At 46.6% G+C, this 16,761-nt stretch overlaps 2 protein-coding genes across 4 annotated transcripts in view; both read left to right on the top strand.

Annotated features, from left to right (window-relative positions):
* The window catches only part of LOC109432921 (uncharacterized), a 527,049-nt gene that overhangs the window by 409,928 nt on the left and 100,360 nt on the right, over positions 1-16,761 (top strand). For all 3 annotated transcript variants that reach the window (XM_062845149.1, XM_062845151.1, XM_062845150.1), the window contains one exon: positions 13,244-13,524. In XM_062845149.1, the coding sequence (XP_062701133.1) occupies positions 13,244-13,524 (281 nt within the window). The remainder of the gene's footprint in view (positions 1-13,243; positions 13,525-16,761) is intronic.
* On the top strand, positions 636-4,034 carry LOC134288731 (uncharacterized). Its single transcript, XM_062854674.1, has 4 exons — positions 636-1,683; positions 1,759-2,995; positions 3,112-3,122; positions 3,627-4,034. The coding sequence occupies exons 2-4, from the start codon at positions 1,798-1,800 to the stop codon at positions 4,032-4,034; spliced, it is 1,617 nt and encodes a 538-aa protein (XP_062710658.1). The 5' UTR covers positions 636-1,683; positions 1,759-1,797.

Below are 16,761 nucleotides of genomic sequence, written 5' to 3'. Positions count from 1 at the left end.
CATTTTAGGGCATTTCAATGGCTTCACTGGTCTTCAGGCGATTTGTAGTAGAGTTTCATGGGAGGTTCCTTCCCAACTAACATTTTTGCTGTATAAAGAGCTTAATCAACCACTTTCACATCAGCGTTTGTTCCATAAGCTCTTATGCAGCTACTTTCGTTAGTTGGGTTAGTCGTTGCAAAGCGTTACAGGACCTTTGATGGCGTTTCAGAGGGGTTAGGTCCCGGACGTTTTATATTGGAAGGTTTCAGGAGAACTTTTCAGGTGGTTTCAGATATAATTCAGCGGTTTCAGGGGGTTTCAAGGAGGATTCAGGGGAGTTTCACAAGGCATCAGAAAAGCTTTGAAACGTTTCAGACACTTTCTAACTGACCCTTTCAGGCTTTCAGTAGAGCTTCGAGAGATATCCACCGGGGTTTCAGAGCGGTTCAAAGGTGTTTCAAAGGACTATAGGTGGCTTCGCTGGCTTTAATATGTAGTTCAGGGTGATGAAAGGGGATTCAGGAGCGTTCTAAGGCGTTTTAGAGGGCTTCAGAAGGACAACATATGACTTTCAAGACAGATAACGCTTGTAGATTCAATTACTTTTACCACTGATAACTGAGGTTTATCTTAGAATAAAATTTTACTCAAAACCTGCGGAAAAAAAACTGTAAACACGTTGTTCACTTTTTTCATCTATACAACCAATTGCTGAAGTAATTGCTATCTAAAAGGGATGTTTGTTCTCAATAAGTTCTCAATAAATTCTCTATAGATTCGCGCCGAACCCACCTTGTTCTAGTACTGCAATTGAGTGCTAGATGGTAGTAGTAGTACTTGAAAAGAGTAGCATATATTGAATACTTGAAAGTAGTAGTAAGTAGCTAGCTTTCCTAGAATTATAAATTATAAAATAAAATCATTCCAAGTTGAAATCCCAACGAATAAAGTGGTCCAAAATTGTATCCAACGTAATCTGCAAAGTGAAATAAAGTAACAGTTAAAGCTCCAGAAGTTTCCGTTATCCAAGAAGAAAATCTCCTAGTGGCGGTTAGTTGAACTTTGTGGACAGTGAAATAGTGCTTTAGCCGATAACACCACCTCCGCACGGTGTAAGGCTACCCAACAGCCAGTGTCCGATTTTCATTCCGAAGCAATTTCTCCGGAAATCACGAACCTGCTCCAACATATTTGGTGCCGTGACCAGGATTCGGTTTCCGTTTCGCCATTGTGTCCGTGATCCGAGTGACCTTCAACCGCCATCGCGAGAAGACGTCGCTATTGAAATTCCGCCATCATTTTCTATCGATCAACCGCCATTCCTCCGAAGAAGATTCCCGAGTGTTCCAGAATATTAATACAAGGCCTATTGAAATTAGGCACACGGTACGTGTGATTCCACAGTGCGCAGTTATTATCCGCGGGTGCCTTGAGATTTTTTCGATTTTCTTTACACGCTTTCAACATCCGTCCATCGAGAATTCCCGCCAGTGAACGCAAGAGCGTTGCCCGTTTCCGGCCCATTCCCGCCGGTGAATAGAAGTGCCGTTTCCCGTTTCCCGCCCTCGAGAGTGCTACCGAATACCCAGAGGCCATTCCGTCACCATTTCCGCTAATCCGGCCAACCCTCCATCGCCGAGAATCCGCAGTATCCAGAGGTGTTTTATAAGAAATACAAGGCATTATCCTAGCCTTGAAGAGGTTAGTAGTATTCCAAAATCCCCCACGCCATTTGTCCGGCTCTACCGGGTCTTTTTTGTGTGCATCCCCATCTAGAACCGCCATTTTGTTACGCCGTACCCCAACCGTTCCGTCATGGAGGAACAACGCCAGCTTCAGCTAACCAACCGCCGCACGACCCTCATGGCTTCACTGGGGAGAGCCGAGCAGTTTGTGTCGAAATACCAAGCCGACCGTGATCAAGCCCAAGTACCGCTGCGCATCGAGAACATCGACAACGTGTGGATGGGACTGGAGGATGTTCAAACGCAACTCGAGGAACTGGATGTCACCGAAGAAGGTAGGGAACAGAACAATCAAATCCGTTCCAAATTCGAATCCGTTTATTTCAAAGTAAAGGCTGCTCTAAATTCCCTCTTACCCGCTAGTCCAATTCAAACTCCAAACGCAATCCCTAACCCTCCCGCCAATTTGCTTTCCGGCATCAAGCTTCCCACCATTTCGTTGCCCGAGTTCGATGGCGACTACAATCAATGGCTGGCTTTTCATGACACCTTTGTTGCCCTGATACACGGTAACGCTGACGTCCCCGACGTCCAAAAATTCCATTACCTCCGCGCCGCCTTGAAAGGTGAAGCGGCTCAGCTGATCGAGTCGATCGCAATTAGCTCTGCCAATTATACAGTCGCCTGGCAGACGCTGACTACCCGCTACGCCAACGACTACCTGCTCAAAAAGCGCCATTTGCAAGCCCTCCTAGATTGTCCCCGCATGAAAAGAGAATCCGCCGAAGCCCTGCATAGTCTTGTCGATGAGTACCAACGCCACACCAAAATTCTCCGCCAACTCCAAGAACCCGTTGATCATTGGAGTACGATGCTTGAACATCTGCTCTGCATCCGCCTTGACGATGGCACCCTGAAGGCCTGGGAGGATCATGCTACTACCGTCGCTAACCCAAACTACACCTGTCTCGTAGATTTTCTACAGCGTAGGATCCGTGTTCTTGAATCGATGTCCGTCAACCACCAGTCGCATAACTCGCAAACGCCCGTCAATCATGCCCCTCTCCACCGAAAGTCGATATTCCACAAAGTTGCCACCCACACCGTCGCCGAAGATCAGCCCAAATGCTACGCCTGCAATGAGTATCACTTTCTCATTAAATGTCCCCGCTTCGAGAAAATGAACGTGTCAGACCGCATGAGACTAATCGACAACAATCGTCTTTGTCAGAATTGTTTCCGCCACGATCACTTTGCTCGAAACTGCCAATCAAAATATTCCTGCCGACACTGCCAAAGAAGACACCACACCCTATCCAGCTTTCCACGCTCGCCATAATGGCGGATGCTATAAAACAATTTGACAGTATCTGTGCCCCAGATAACGCAACGACTTATTTCATCCATAGCAACCTTTGATAAACACTTTTTTCCTTGCCAACAGAAAATCAACAGGCAAGAATTCGGAACTTCATTTTCCTAGCGAGAAAAAAAATAAGCTTTTTAATAATCGGTAAAGCTAAAACAAGTTTATTAGTTTCCTATATTCTTATAATTAATATTCTTCTTCTAGCCTGAAAACTTGCAATATGTCCGGTGGATGATTGGAAGACAGCTACGACAATGGTTTGAAATAATCCGGATGCTGAAATGGCGGCTCTATATGTGGTAGTTAGAGCTGCGGACAGTCCTGTCGGCACGTCGAGATACAATTAGCTTTCTACAGGGACGTCTTTTGCGGGAAACCGATCGGCTCGGTTTCGAAGGGAAACCGGCCTAAATCCCCAGGTCGCTGGTCTAAGCCGACGGCAGTCTACGGTGGGCGCTCACGGCCTCTTCTGGATCAGGGTCCCAGGGTGAACGGATGATAGGCTTTCGGAGTGCTGATTCCTAACTACTCGCAGTACTCACGGTTGAACAGTTTATTATAAGATCCGTATAAGTACCGAACCTGAGTAGACACGCGTCTTCACGGGCTATGCTGGTGGCTTCAGTGGCCTGGTGGAATCTTCGGTGACGAGCGGCGAGGCAACATCGGTGGTAGCTGGGAGCAGTGGCGGTGGCAGCGACGGAGAGAAGTCTAAGCTCGAGGAAATGCAACCGGGTGGCCGGAATCTGGAAAGCAGGCCTATCTGGTGGGGCCTCGGACAAACGGACCGACATTGGACTGCCTGGCGTGAAACGGTTAGCCGAGATGGTGATGGCTTCGCCTGGACGAAATGTAATCGTGATAGCCAGACACGGATGACCAGGCCGACCCGATGTGGCTACGGAAACGTGGGCTTGCCCGTGCTTTGGTCCAAAATGGCCAACTTTCGACGACCGAACGCTGAACGAATGTCCGAGATGGTGATAGCTTCAGCCTGAAGAGATGTCCACGGGGAGGAATTGGTCGGGCTTCGCTCCTAGACGGACGAGATGGTGGCGAGGACTAGCCGAAAGACGACATGCGGAGGCCTGAGGTGTGACGATTGCTTAGGACTTTGTCCCGATCGGCCGTCAATGTACACTGACCACTGGTGTAGTCGGTCGTGATCACGGGTCACGAGGTTTGAGGTTGCGCCGAAATACGACGCTTGGCGAAATCCTGAATCCGTTGTTGGTCGTGGTACAAGGGTTTTCACGGGTATCCAGTCGATTGGCTAAATCAACTGTAGGGTAACTAAATGGCTTCGGCTGATCAAACAAACTTCTTGCGCTCACAACGTGGCGGATTTACGTAGGACAACAGTATCCAATCTGTGTCACCTCTTCTCTTTACGACTATCTTCCAACTGTCTCGATGATTTTCTCACCGAGCCTAACTCCCCTTCGAAGGGACACTCACTTTCTCGGGTCATCCTTTTCCGCCCAACTGGATTCAGTGGAGGCCGCCACCCACTGCACTCAGGCTATGCGTATGCGCGTCACCGCCCAGGCGTGGAAAAACAAGTTGACTATTGCGAGCTAGCGCCAACTTCACACTAAATTCCCGTATTTCACAAAATCATACGTTACGGCAAATATTACCCGCTGGTAACAGAGTTCTTCACGAGGTTCATCGTAACCCGCGGCGCCAGTGAGAATTTGACTGTCGACAGATTCGTAGATGTTGTAGGCTATGAGCACTTGCCCGTCGCAGCAGTAGTCCGGTATCCCAATAGCGGTAGTGGTTTTGCCATAGTGGTGATTACGTAGCGCCCACGAGTGGCCAGAAGGCGGTCTGCGTTGGAGATCAATAAAATGTTGCGATCACCGAAGTTTTCCCGGAGCTAGGGCAACTGTCCTCAGATAAGCTACCAGTAACAATGTATCAGTCAATGTCTATATTCAAACTTAACCCAATAAAATATGATTATGAATCACTTCAAAGTTTTGCTAATTCTACACTCCAAATTGAACAATGTTCTACAGACATTCGTTCAGCGCTCGGCGCATCGGGTCGGCCTGGTCACCCGCGTCCGGCTATCACGATTACATTTCCTCCGGGCGAAGCTATCACCATCTCGGCTAAACGTTTCACGCCCGGCCGTCCAAAGTCGGTCCATTTTGACTGAAGCAAGGGCGCATCTACGCGCTCGAAGCCCCATCAGTTAGGCCTGTCTTCCCGATCCCGGCCGCCCCGACTGCATTTCCTCGAGCTTGGACTGCTCCCCGCCGCTGCCACCGCCACTGCTCCCAGCTACCACCGACGTTGCCTCACCGCTCGCCACCGAAGATTCCACCCCGCCACTGAAGCCATATGATGGTCAGGACATATTGCAAGTTTTCAGGCTAGAAGAAGAATATTAATTATAAGAATATAAGAAACTGATAAACTTGTTTTAGCTTTACCGATTATTAAAAAGCTTAATTTTTTCCTCGCTAGAAAAATGAAGTTCCGAATTTTTGCCTGTTGATTTTCTGTTGGCAAGGAAAAAAGTGTTTATCAAAGGTTGCTATGGATGAAATAAGTCGTTGCGTTATCTGGGGCACAGATAATGTCAAATTGTTTTATAGCATCCACCATTATGGCGAGCGTGGAAAGCTGGATTGCACACCACCCACAGCTTCAATGAGTCCACTCCTCAAGCACCATCATCGCGATTCGCCAATCAACCCATTCATTCAACCAAGCCGTCGTCGAATCGAAACAATGCTCCATCCACTACCTACACATGCGCGAGCTCCACCTCGCACGCAAACGATTCCGCACCGATCTCGAATTCCAACGTTTTGCTTTCCACCGTCATTCTATTGATTATCGATTCGAATGGTGATGCTCATCCTGCACGAGCATTGTTGGATAGCGGCTCTCAATCTAACATAATGAGCGAGAGACTGTGCCAAATGTTGAAATTGAAGCGACGTGTCGTAAACATCCCCGTCCATGGTGTAGGTGAATCAGCTTCTAATGTGAAGCACAGCGTCCACTCTTCCATTCGCTCCAGAAAGAACGACTTCCAGATCGACCTCGATTTTCTGGTCCTCCCTCGTGTCACAATAGACCTGCCCGCTGTGACATTCCCAGCCAGCAACTGGCGAATTCCAAGCGATTTGTTCCTAGCCGACCCCAGCTTCAACAAAACCGGAGCAATTGATTTGCTTCTGGGAGCGGAACATTTCTATAATTTTGTCAACCCTGGGACAAAAATCGAACAGGATCAGAAGCATCTGCTTGTCGAGAGTGTCTTTGGATGGATTGTCGTCGGAAGAAACCAATTTGCGTCCGCCCCACAGCCCACCGTATGCCATGTGTCCGTATCAGATCCCCTCCATGACGCCGTTGAACGTTTCTGGAAAATTGAGGAAATTAGTAACACGCCCAACTACTCCGTCGAAGAGCAACAATGTGAGTCGCATTTCTCCGAAAATGTCACCCGCACCACCGAAGGTCGATACATGGTTCGCCTTCCACGTCACCCCGATTTTGATCACCTGCTCGGTGACACAAAGCAAGTCGCCATGCGCCAGTATCTTTCACTCGAGAGACGATTAGAACGAGATCCCGATCTGCAGCAGGAGTACCAGAATTTCCTCTCCGAGTATAAATCCCTGGGTCACCTACGCATTGTTCCTTCGAACGAACCCGAACCTCCGCAGTCCTCCTACATTCCCCATCATCCAGTGGTGAAGGAATCAAGTACCACTACAAAGGTCCGAGTGGTATTCAATGGATCGATACACTCCACTACTGGCTACTCTCTAAATGATGCCCTACAGGTGGGACCAGTCGTGCAAGATGAATTGCTCACTCTCGTTCTCCGCTTCCGCAAGTACCCGATCGCACTTGTCGCCGATATCGAGAAAATGTACCGGCAGGTACTAGTTGACCCAAGAGACACTCCATTGCAAAGGATCTTCTGGCGATTTCACCCTGATGGCCCCATCGAAACCTGTGAGCTAATGACTGTGACGTATGGTTTGGCCCCGTCATCTTTCCTGGCCACTCGTACCCTGAAGCAACTACACCAAGATGAAGGAGAAAACTACCCGCTCGGAGGTCCAGCCCTGGTGAAGAGTTTTTACGTCGACGATTATATAGGAGGCGCCCAATCCGTCGGTGAAGCAATCCAAACACGGCAGGAGTTGGATGAGCTGTTATCCAAAGGAGGATTCAAGCTGCGAAAATGGTCATCGAATGATCCACGGGTGCTTGAAGACCTCGATCCATCCCAAATCGAAACCCAATCATTCCTGAAACTCGACGCCGACAAACCGATCAAAGCACTTGGAGTAGGTTGGGAACCCCTGACTGACAAGCTTCGCTTCGACACAGCCTCCGTCGAAATTAATGGTCCATCAACCAAGAGAGCGATTTTGTCCGGCGTGTCCAAGCACTTTGACCCTCTCGGCATTACCGCTCCAGTCGTTATTCGAGCCAAAATGCTGCTGCAGGAACTGTGGCTACAACCATGTGGGTGGGATGACGAAGTTCCCGATGTCATCGACGAGAAATGGAAGTCCTACTGCTCCGACCTGGTAAAGCTGTCCACCTACACTGTTGATCGCTACGTTTTCCGTCCAAACTCCACAGTAGAACTCCACACGTTTGCCGACGCTTCCGAGCAAGCATACGGAGCTTGCACCTACGCAAGATCCACCGATCCCAATGGCCAAGTTCACGTCCAACTAATAGCGGCCAAATCAAGAGTTGCCCCACTCAAACGCCTTTCAATTCCACGCTTGGAACTATCAGCCGCCGTGCTTGCTGCTCGACTACACGCTAAAATCCTCGAAGCACTCGACATGTCCATCGATTCTTCCTACTTTTGGTCCGACTCGTCAGTCACACTCGAATGGTTGCGCTCCCCTCCACATGTTTGGAAAACATTCATCGCCAATCGAGTATCGGAAATCCAAACTACGACCCAAGGATCGGAATGGAACCATGTTGCAGGAATCCACAACCCGGCAGACCTAATTACGAGAGGAATGAAGGTGGAGGAGTTTCTGAGCAGTGATCTGTGGCACTACGGTCCATCCTGGCTGCGTCTTCGAAGAGAACAGTGGCCAATGTTATCAAAAACGGGCAATCTTCCTGACGACATTCTGGAGAGGCGAGTAACGGTGGCGGCCGTCCAAACCAGGCCAACAGTCAACGAAATTTTCCTTCGAACATCATCCTACCTGCGACTGCAACGGGTAACTGCCTATTGCCTACGGTTCATCAACGCTTGCAGACGACGAAGGTCATCCGATCAACCAGAAGGAAGCACCGTACTCACCGTGGAGGAACTGGCGCAATCTCGCCTAAAGCTGGTAAAGCTAGCCCAAGAGGATTCGTTCGCGGAGGAATTTAGGGATTTGGGTAAAGGGAAGCCAGTTTCTAAACGGTCCAATTTGCGCTTGTTGAGTCCATTTCTTGATTCTGACGGAATCATTCGAGTCGGGGGAAGACTAAACCTTTCAGAGCAGCCATACCACACCAAGCATCCAATCCTACTCCCCAGTTCCCATCCATTCACACGTTCTGTTGCTACCTACTATCACCTCAAACTGCTGCACGGTGGCGGCCGTGTAACATTGGCAACAATGCGGCAAGAATACTGGCCTATCCAAGGGCGACGACTGCTCAACACCATCCTGCGACGCTGCTTTCGATGCACACGCGCATCTCCAACACCGGCAACGCAGCAAACAGGGCAACTACCACAGCGGAGAATAACACCGAGCAGACCATTCACCGTGACTGGCGTCGACTACGCTGGTCCACTGTACCTGAAGCCACCACACAAGCGAGCATCCACGATCAAGGCCTACGTTAGCATATTTGTTTGCTTTGCGACGAAAGCGGTACATATCGAGCTGGTTAGCAATCTCTCCACCGCTGCTTTCATTGCCGCTCTTCGCCGATTTGTGTCTCGCCGTGGTCGCCCAGCGCACATATACTCCGATAACGGCAAGAATTTTGAAGGAGCACGGAATGAACTGCAACTACTACATCAGATGTTGCACCGCGACCAATCAGCAGAAGAGATCGCCACTGTCTGCGCGACCGATGGAATCCAGTGGCATATGATACCACCAAAAGCCCCTCACTTCGGAGGGCTATGGGAAGCTGCGGTTAAAACGGCCAAGAAGCACCTTCACCGGCAGCTAGGCAACATCACCCTATCCTACGAGGACATGTCAACGATCCTGACGCAGATCGAGGCCTGCATGAACTCAAGGCCTCTCACACCGATGACCGAGAACCCGGACGATCTGGCGATCCTTACACCAGCGCACTTCCTCGTCGGCTCTTCGCTCTCCACACTACCAGAAACTGACGTCACGACAATTCCACTCCACCGGCTGGACCACTACCAGAAGCTCCAGGAGAGAGTGCAACGATTCTGGCATCTGTGGCAGACGGACTACCTGCAGGAACTACAGAAGGAGGCCAAGCGAACAACACCAAACAACGCTTTCCAGACGGGAAGAATGGTTATTCTCGTCGATGAATCACTGCAACCTGTAAGATGGCCGCTAGCGAGGATCATCGAAGCACATCCAGGGAGCGACGGATTGATTCGCGTCGTAACACTGCAAACCAATAGAGGGACCATCCGAAGACCTATCACGAAAGTGTGCCTACTACCCTACGATGTTTGTGAACCTGAAAGCGAAGAAAATTGTTAAAAAATGTAGAAAATTTTGCTAAAATTTGATCATATTCCGCATGCACGCTGTCGTGAGTTGAGATGACCAGACAATTGAATTGTTTTGACAGTACAAAGGTCAGAAATGAAATTAGAAATTTCAGGTGGCGGCGATGTTTGTTCTCAATAAGTTCTCAATAAATTCTCTATAGATTCGCGCCGAACCCACCTTGTTCTAGTACTGCAATTGAGTGCTAGATGGTAGTAGTAGTACTTGAAAAGAGTAGCATATATTGAATACTTGAAAGTAGTAGTAAGTAGCTAGCTTTCCTAGAATTATAAATTATAAAATAAAATCATTCCAAGTTGAAATCCCAACGAATAAAGTGGTCCAAAATTGTATCCAACGTAATCTGCAAAGTGAAATAAAGTAACAGTTAAAGCTCCAGAAGTTTCCGTTATCCAAGAAGAAAATCTCCTAGTGGCGGTTAGTTGAACTTTGTGGACAGTGAAATAGTGCTTTAGCCGATAACACCACCTCCGCACGGTGTAAGGCTACCCAACAGCCAGTGTCCGATTTTCATTCCGAAGCAATTTCTCCGGAAATCACGAACCTGCTCCAACAAGGGGTTATTAGCATTTGTAATCAAGCGTTCTGAATGCGTTCGTTGCACCATCACTAAATGGTTGCTAGTTAGGTTTCCTTTTTGAAATGACGGTTGAAAGGGTTTGCACACATTTCGCATCAATGTCTATTATCTGTGGTTTCACTTAAGGGAAGTCTTGGACACTTTCAAATGTTTATTGAACTAACCATAGTTCGTAGCTACCTGAGGCTATGTGGGCATGTACCATAATCATGAAGCTCTTGGAGGTAGCTAGTTTCGTTCATAGATTCGATGGTCTGTACTCAAGAGAGTTATTAAAGATCCTTGAGCATACAATGAACTAACCACCAGACCACACATAGTTGCATGAGGCTGTGGAAGCATGAATGTCATTCAGAATGCTCCAGCAGATAAGATCAGTGAAAAAATTGTAAATCCGTACATTGGGCCCAAGGTCAAAAAGGTTCTTTTCTTCGCTCATGGGCTTAAGGACTACTTAGACGCATTCATTTTGATGATAAGGGCATCAACCCTTTGCCTTCTGCGCTGAGTAACATATTGAAGACCAAGTTGTTTTGAAGAGGTTCTAGAAACCGTGATAAAACCAAAACTATTGTATTTTGTGCTCGTTTTTTATTACCTCTTGTTAACAAGGACCCCTACAGCTGCTGCTCTATACCAGAAGTAACCTTTTCCTTGTCCACTAGTTTACTCGGCTAGATAGGTAGGTCTTCGAGTTACCCATTCAAATTCTCATGAAACCCGGTTTGATTACTTTCGTTTAAATCAAACCACTTTGGTTGCACGGATTAGGTCACTGTACGCCTTTTGGTGTCATCAGGAAGCACATCCTCCGACAGACGCCTTACCCTCTTTGGCCCTTTTCTTGGAGCGCGCTGCGTTGTTTCGAGACACACATCGTAGCTTCCTTATAAAGCGAATGCCTCTGTTTCACATTATTTCAAGAAATTGTCTTGCTCTGTCCTCACTCCTTTGACCAGCAACTGGTTGTATTCCTAATTTGCCACCAGTACCGACTTACGGAGCGTCAGAAAACAAGACTGCTGCTGAACCACTGCCAACACCCTAGGTAGTTGATCTCACTATTTTTACAGATAATCCCAAGGACCGTCCACCACTTCTTGCGGCGTCGCAGGATTACCTGCTTTCTTCGTACACACCAGTACTTAACACCAACGATTTAATTAGAGTCGGTGGGAATATTGGTAAACTTTCTTTAGTGGTTAACGCTCATTTCTACTAAATATTCCTTAAAGCCGCAATCCTTTCTCGCTGAATATTGTTGCATTCAGAGCAAGATGATCAATTTGCGAGAGGTGGCCTGGTAAAATCTCCACTATTGAATAGTCAAGGCAGAAGCTGGAGTACACCTCCCTCTTCTTCCGACAAGCCAGGAGTGGCTTGTAGCGAAAGAGCACCAGAAAGCGCAGAAGAGTGGTGCAGATCACTCCTATAAGGCACTGGCCCTGGAGGTCCTAGATGAGAAGGTAAAGGTTAGAGCTCTGATGACGGAGAACTCTCCAGTTGAGCATCTAAATAAGATCACCGACGCCAAGAAGTTCGCAATCACTCCTAAACAACAGTGCGAGATCTAGGTATCTGAACCGGGTCCAAACCCTAACTCAAACTGGAGAGTTGGCAATGGGTACACGCGTAGCAACCCATCAGGCGATTCGGTACAGGATCGAATACGGAGAAAACCCGTCACAGTCGAGTGTCCTCGATAGCCTTCACGGATGGCTGACCTCGCGCTTCGACAAGCCGGAAACGATTGCTCATGGAGGGTGTAGTTACACCGACGACCTATCTAGTGACGACCTAGTCGGAACGTTTGGTCGTACATGCGACGCCGCAATGCCAAGACGATCCCTATACAGGAACGATCGCCCATCAATGTTCCAGTATTGCCCGGAAATCATGAAACTCCACGCATTCTGCCAAAGAGCTAGGTGAACGATGCAAAGTAGTCGTACCGACGAGGGACACTCGGAGCTAAGTGGGGCTTACCAGACGGCTAACCTCTACCAGTTAAGGGTAGTCAAGGCCAAGAGGAGGGCACTCCTAGAGTGCTCCATCAAGATGTTGCCTAGACAGCTGTCCGGCTGCCTCCAAAATGGACCTCATTTGGTTACCCATATATTAGAAAGCTGGAGGAGTTCCCCGCATTTATTTATGAAGAATGGAGCTTGAAGGTTAGAGCTATCGTTGGAGAGCTATCGACAAGCCGTTAGTCAGTTCTAAGGTATTAAGATGCCCCGTGGTAATGGGTTGCATCAGAAACCCATGATTTGGTTAACGGTCGAACGTAACAAACTGAATCTTGTCAGTTTCAATGAGGTAACGCGAAATTTGCAACAATAAATGCAATTCATTTGAATGCAGTCGCTATTCCTCTCAGGAGCCACCATACGCTATTTTTGTGCACTATTTCATATGTAGTTAGGGAAGTGATACTCTCGGTAGGGCTTCTCCTTTTTGGCACTATTCTGCTATAACTTAGTCAACTTTGAACAATTTTTGAATCGCATAACGTGACGACCCGGATCTACCCGGACAAGACACCGTTTTTGAAGTACTCTGCACGAAAATGTCTTGTACTGTACCGCAATAAGGCCAACGATTTTCTCATGGAAACACTGATACCGCAGGACCCCCATACGTTTGAGTGATTTGAGACGGCAAAGTGCTAAGGGATCTCTCTTTACCTCTGAAACTTGAAAGCAATTCACCGTAACAGTTACATAGAAATTCTGGCTAATATTTCTTTCAAGAATTATGAGTATGATAAACCAACAATGAGCATAATCCACAAATCTGTCACTCTCGAACGAACCCATGTCTTTTTAGTGGCACATCCCTTTCATACCACCATCTAATTTCCGCCTTCCACCCCTCTATTCCACAGACACCCCGTCGATAACGAAGGTCCGGCCGCTCATTTCACCGACCGGGCTGCAAATCACCACCCGCGGGCGGGCCGTGTTCAACATCGTACCGGTGAGTCAACCCCTGACGGAGGTGGTGGCGGCAGCCATGTCGACCGGATCCGCTGCAGCGGCGGCGGCAGGAGAGAATCACCCTGTGCTGATGCCACCGTCGTACGTCAACCTGAAGAGCTACCTTTCACCGGAGTATGTTAACTGTTTGGGGAAGAAGCCGAACTTTTCCGAGTCCGATGTCGAGAAGGTAAGTGTGTGTGCTCTTTTGCACTATTTAAAAAACAACTCTTTTTAAGAGGCCTAATTACCAATGCGGTAAGCACAGGGGTATTCAAAACGACTATGCTGAGGATGACGCCTTCGATTTCCGATCGGTCCAGAAACTTTTCGTAAAGAATATTTCCTTGACTTCTTGGGCACAAAGTTTCTTCGTGCCTACCACACGATATAAATACATACACATGCAAATTGCTAATTGGCAGAGGAAGATCCCAGTTAATAACTGTGAAAGTGCACATATAACTCTAAGCTGGGAAGCAGGCTTTGTCCCATTAAGCATATTTCACCAAGAATAAGAAGAGGAAAGGTTGTGATGGTTTTATTTATGTCTACATACAGGGGATGGCCAAAATGTTTGGGATAGGCAACTTTTTTTCTCCCACAAAAAAATTCAACATGCAGTAACTTTTCATAGAGTGCATCAAAAAATCTCAAATTTTGATTGTTTGTCAAACTATTATATGTGCACCATTGGTACAAATTTGGGCTCAATTGATCAATTTTTCGCGAAGTTAGAACCGTTCGGGTAAAACACTATTATTTAGACAACTCATTTTTGAGCTGTCATATATCGGAAACCAGTGAACCGAATTGAATGAATTTTTTTAACGATCATCAACAATATATTGATACTCGATACGACGTTATAAAATGTAATATTTTCTCACGTACAATTAAGTTATACCGGGTTGAAATTTTTACCCATGTAGAGGAAAATAAGCCAAATTTACAATACCACACAAAAATTACTAAATGTGTTCTTCCTGCAATCTAAATAGGCTCTAATATATATGATTAGAGATAACTTGAGAACAGAAGTGGAAAATCATTGGATATCAACACTAAAATTTATTGACATTGATGTGAAAAAAATACATTTTTTCGAGAAAAATCCAAAAAGTGTCAATCCATGATATTTTTTTTCAACGTTTAAAAAGTACCTATGTTTTAATAGTTTGTGAAGCATTAACATATTGTTAGTGTACGTTCAAAATTTCATTTAAATCGGTTCACTGGTTTCCGAGATATAACAGCTCAAAAATGAGTTGTCTGAAAAATAGTGTTTTTGTACTAATGAGGCACATATGATAGGTTGACAAACAGTCAAAATTTGAGATTTTTTTATGCACTCTATGAATAGTTATAGCATGTTGAACTTTTTTGTGAGAGAAAAAAAAGTTGCCTATCCCAAACATTTTGGCCATCCCCTGTATAAGCAATCAATCTTCTTTGACCCTCCTATTCAGAGAGGTCAAGATCTTACACAGGAGAGGTAATCAAATTCCAATTCAAATTCTAAGCAGAAACTTCAAACAGATAGTTCAGCTTTGAACTGTTTGATTTGATAGTTCAAACCTCAAATAGTTTAAATTGTCTATTTACCTATCCATTCATACAATAATTGATTTGAATGACGTCTAACGCTTAAACCACTATCACCAGACCCCAGCAAAACCACAAAGTCATCGACCCCTGTTCAATTGAATTGCAATGAATCTCAAAACCTGACAACCATCCGACAGACAAGTGGTCTCCTACCGCATCCCTCACATCGGACGGATACTGCCTCAAATCTGTCCATCGGAAAGCCACCGGGTACCGCATTGTTTCTGCTGTTTCCATTCACATCAAATGACCGACCGACCGGCGCAAAATTGTGACTGGATTGGCATTAACGTCATTATTGGCATATCCGAGACCGAGGCCCCACCCCACAGAATCGATGCGCTGCTCTGTCCGTTCCAATTTGGGTTTGATTTGCCGGAAGCTCTGGACTGGATGCATTTGAGTATTTAAACCGTAATTGAATTTTCCCGGGTATGGATCCGCGAAAACAACAGCGGTTGAAGCCGTTTTAGCCGGAATTGTTGTATTGTTGAAAAATTTTGAAGAACACATCATCATGGACTAACTTTCCGATGAATCTTTTCCATCAGATGGGTCTATATTTGGAATTTCAATTAGCAAATGTCTTCTGGGCATGACGAAGGCAGCTTTATTCGAATCTTGTACGTAGGTTCTACATTGTAGAAGTATTTGTGCAGAAACCATGGTCAAAATTCAAAAATCGAATCTTTTAAATTTATAAATTACATAACCTTTTTACAATAATTATGAATTAATTATGCTTGCAAAGTATAACATCCGTGATGTTCTTCTGAATAGTATTAAAAATGACATTTCGTCATGTCTAAATTAAATCACATACAGTTCATTTCAGAAGCTGAACCTGAAAATATGATATGTGAAAAACTTGTGAGGCTAGATCAGTCCTAAAAGAAAGTCATGGAAAAACCTCTCTAACCTTTATATTTAAGGTCAATGTAATCGACTATCTTCGTAAAAAAGCCTATTGATATTCACAATGAGGGATAAAGGTGACAACCGGATCAGTTGCGATCACCAGCTTTGTAGGGTTGTTTTTCGGCATTCATCAACATGCCCTGCCCACCGTATCCTTCCGGCTTTGACTACCTTGTGGATACTGAGTTCGCCATAAAGTGCAGCGAGCTCGTGGTTCATCCTTCTCCGCCACACACCATTCTCCTGCAAACTGCCCGTGATCGTCCTTAACACGCGTCACTCGAAAATTCCGAGTGCTTGCAGGTCCTCTTCGAGCATGGTCCATGTCTCGAGGACCAACGGTCTTATTAGGTTTTTGTGCATATTGCATTTGGTGCGTGACTAAATCTTTTTAGACCACAGCTTCCGCTGAGGGTGCGTCTTCGAATTTTACGACTCACGTTGTTGTCAGCCGTCAGTAAGGATCCGAGGTAGACGAATTCCTCCACCACTTCGAAAGTATCCCCGTCTATCGTAACATTACTACCCAGACGGATCCGGTCGTGTTCGGTTCCGCCTATCAGCATGTACTTTGTTTGGGGCTGTCCATAAACCACGTGGTCATGAGGGGGGGGGGGGGGGGGGGGGGGGGTTCGGCCAAAGACCATTTTGTATGGACAAATAAAAACATTTGTATGGACCAATGACCACGCGGGGGGGGGAGGGGGTGGAGGGTTGAAAAGTCCCAAAAAAATGACCACGTGGTTTATGGACAGCCCCTTTGAGGCATGCACCAACAGTCCGACCTTTGCTGCTTCGCATTTCAGGCGGGTGTACAGCTCTGCCACCGTTCCAAATGTTCTAGCGAAAATGTCCATGTCGTCTGCAAAGCACACAAATTGACCGGATTTTGTGAAAATCG

Source organism: Aedes albopictus, chromosome 1, assembly GCF_035046485.1.
Source record: "Aedes albopictus strain Foshan chromosome 1, AalbF5, whole genome shotgun sequence".
Classification (NCBI taxonomy): Eukaryota; Metazoa; Arthropoda; class Insecta; order Diptera; family Culicidae; genus Aedes; species Aedes albopictus.
This window is presented reverse-complemented; position numbering and strand designations above follow the sequence as displayed.

Coding starts and splice junctions, on each gene's coding strand:
- LOC134288731 (XM_062854674.1), top strand. CDS start 1,798: ATGGAGGAACAACGCCAGCTTCAGCTAACCAACCGCCGCACGACCCTC.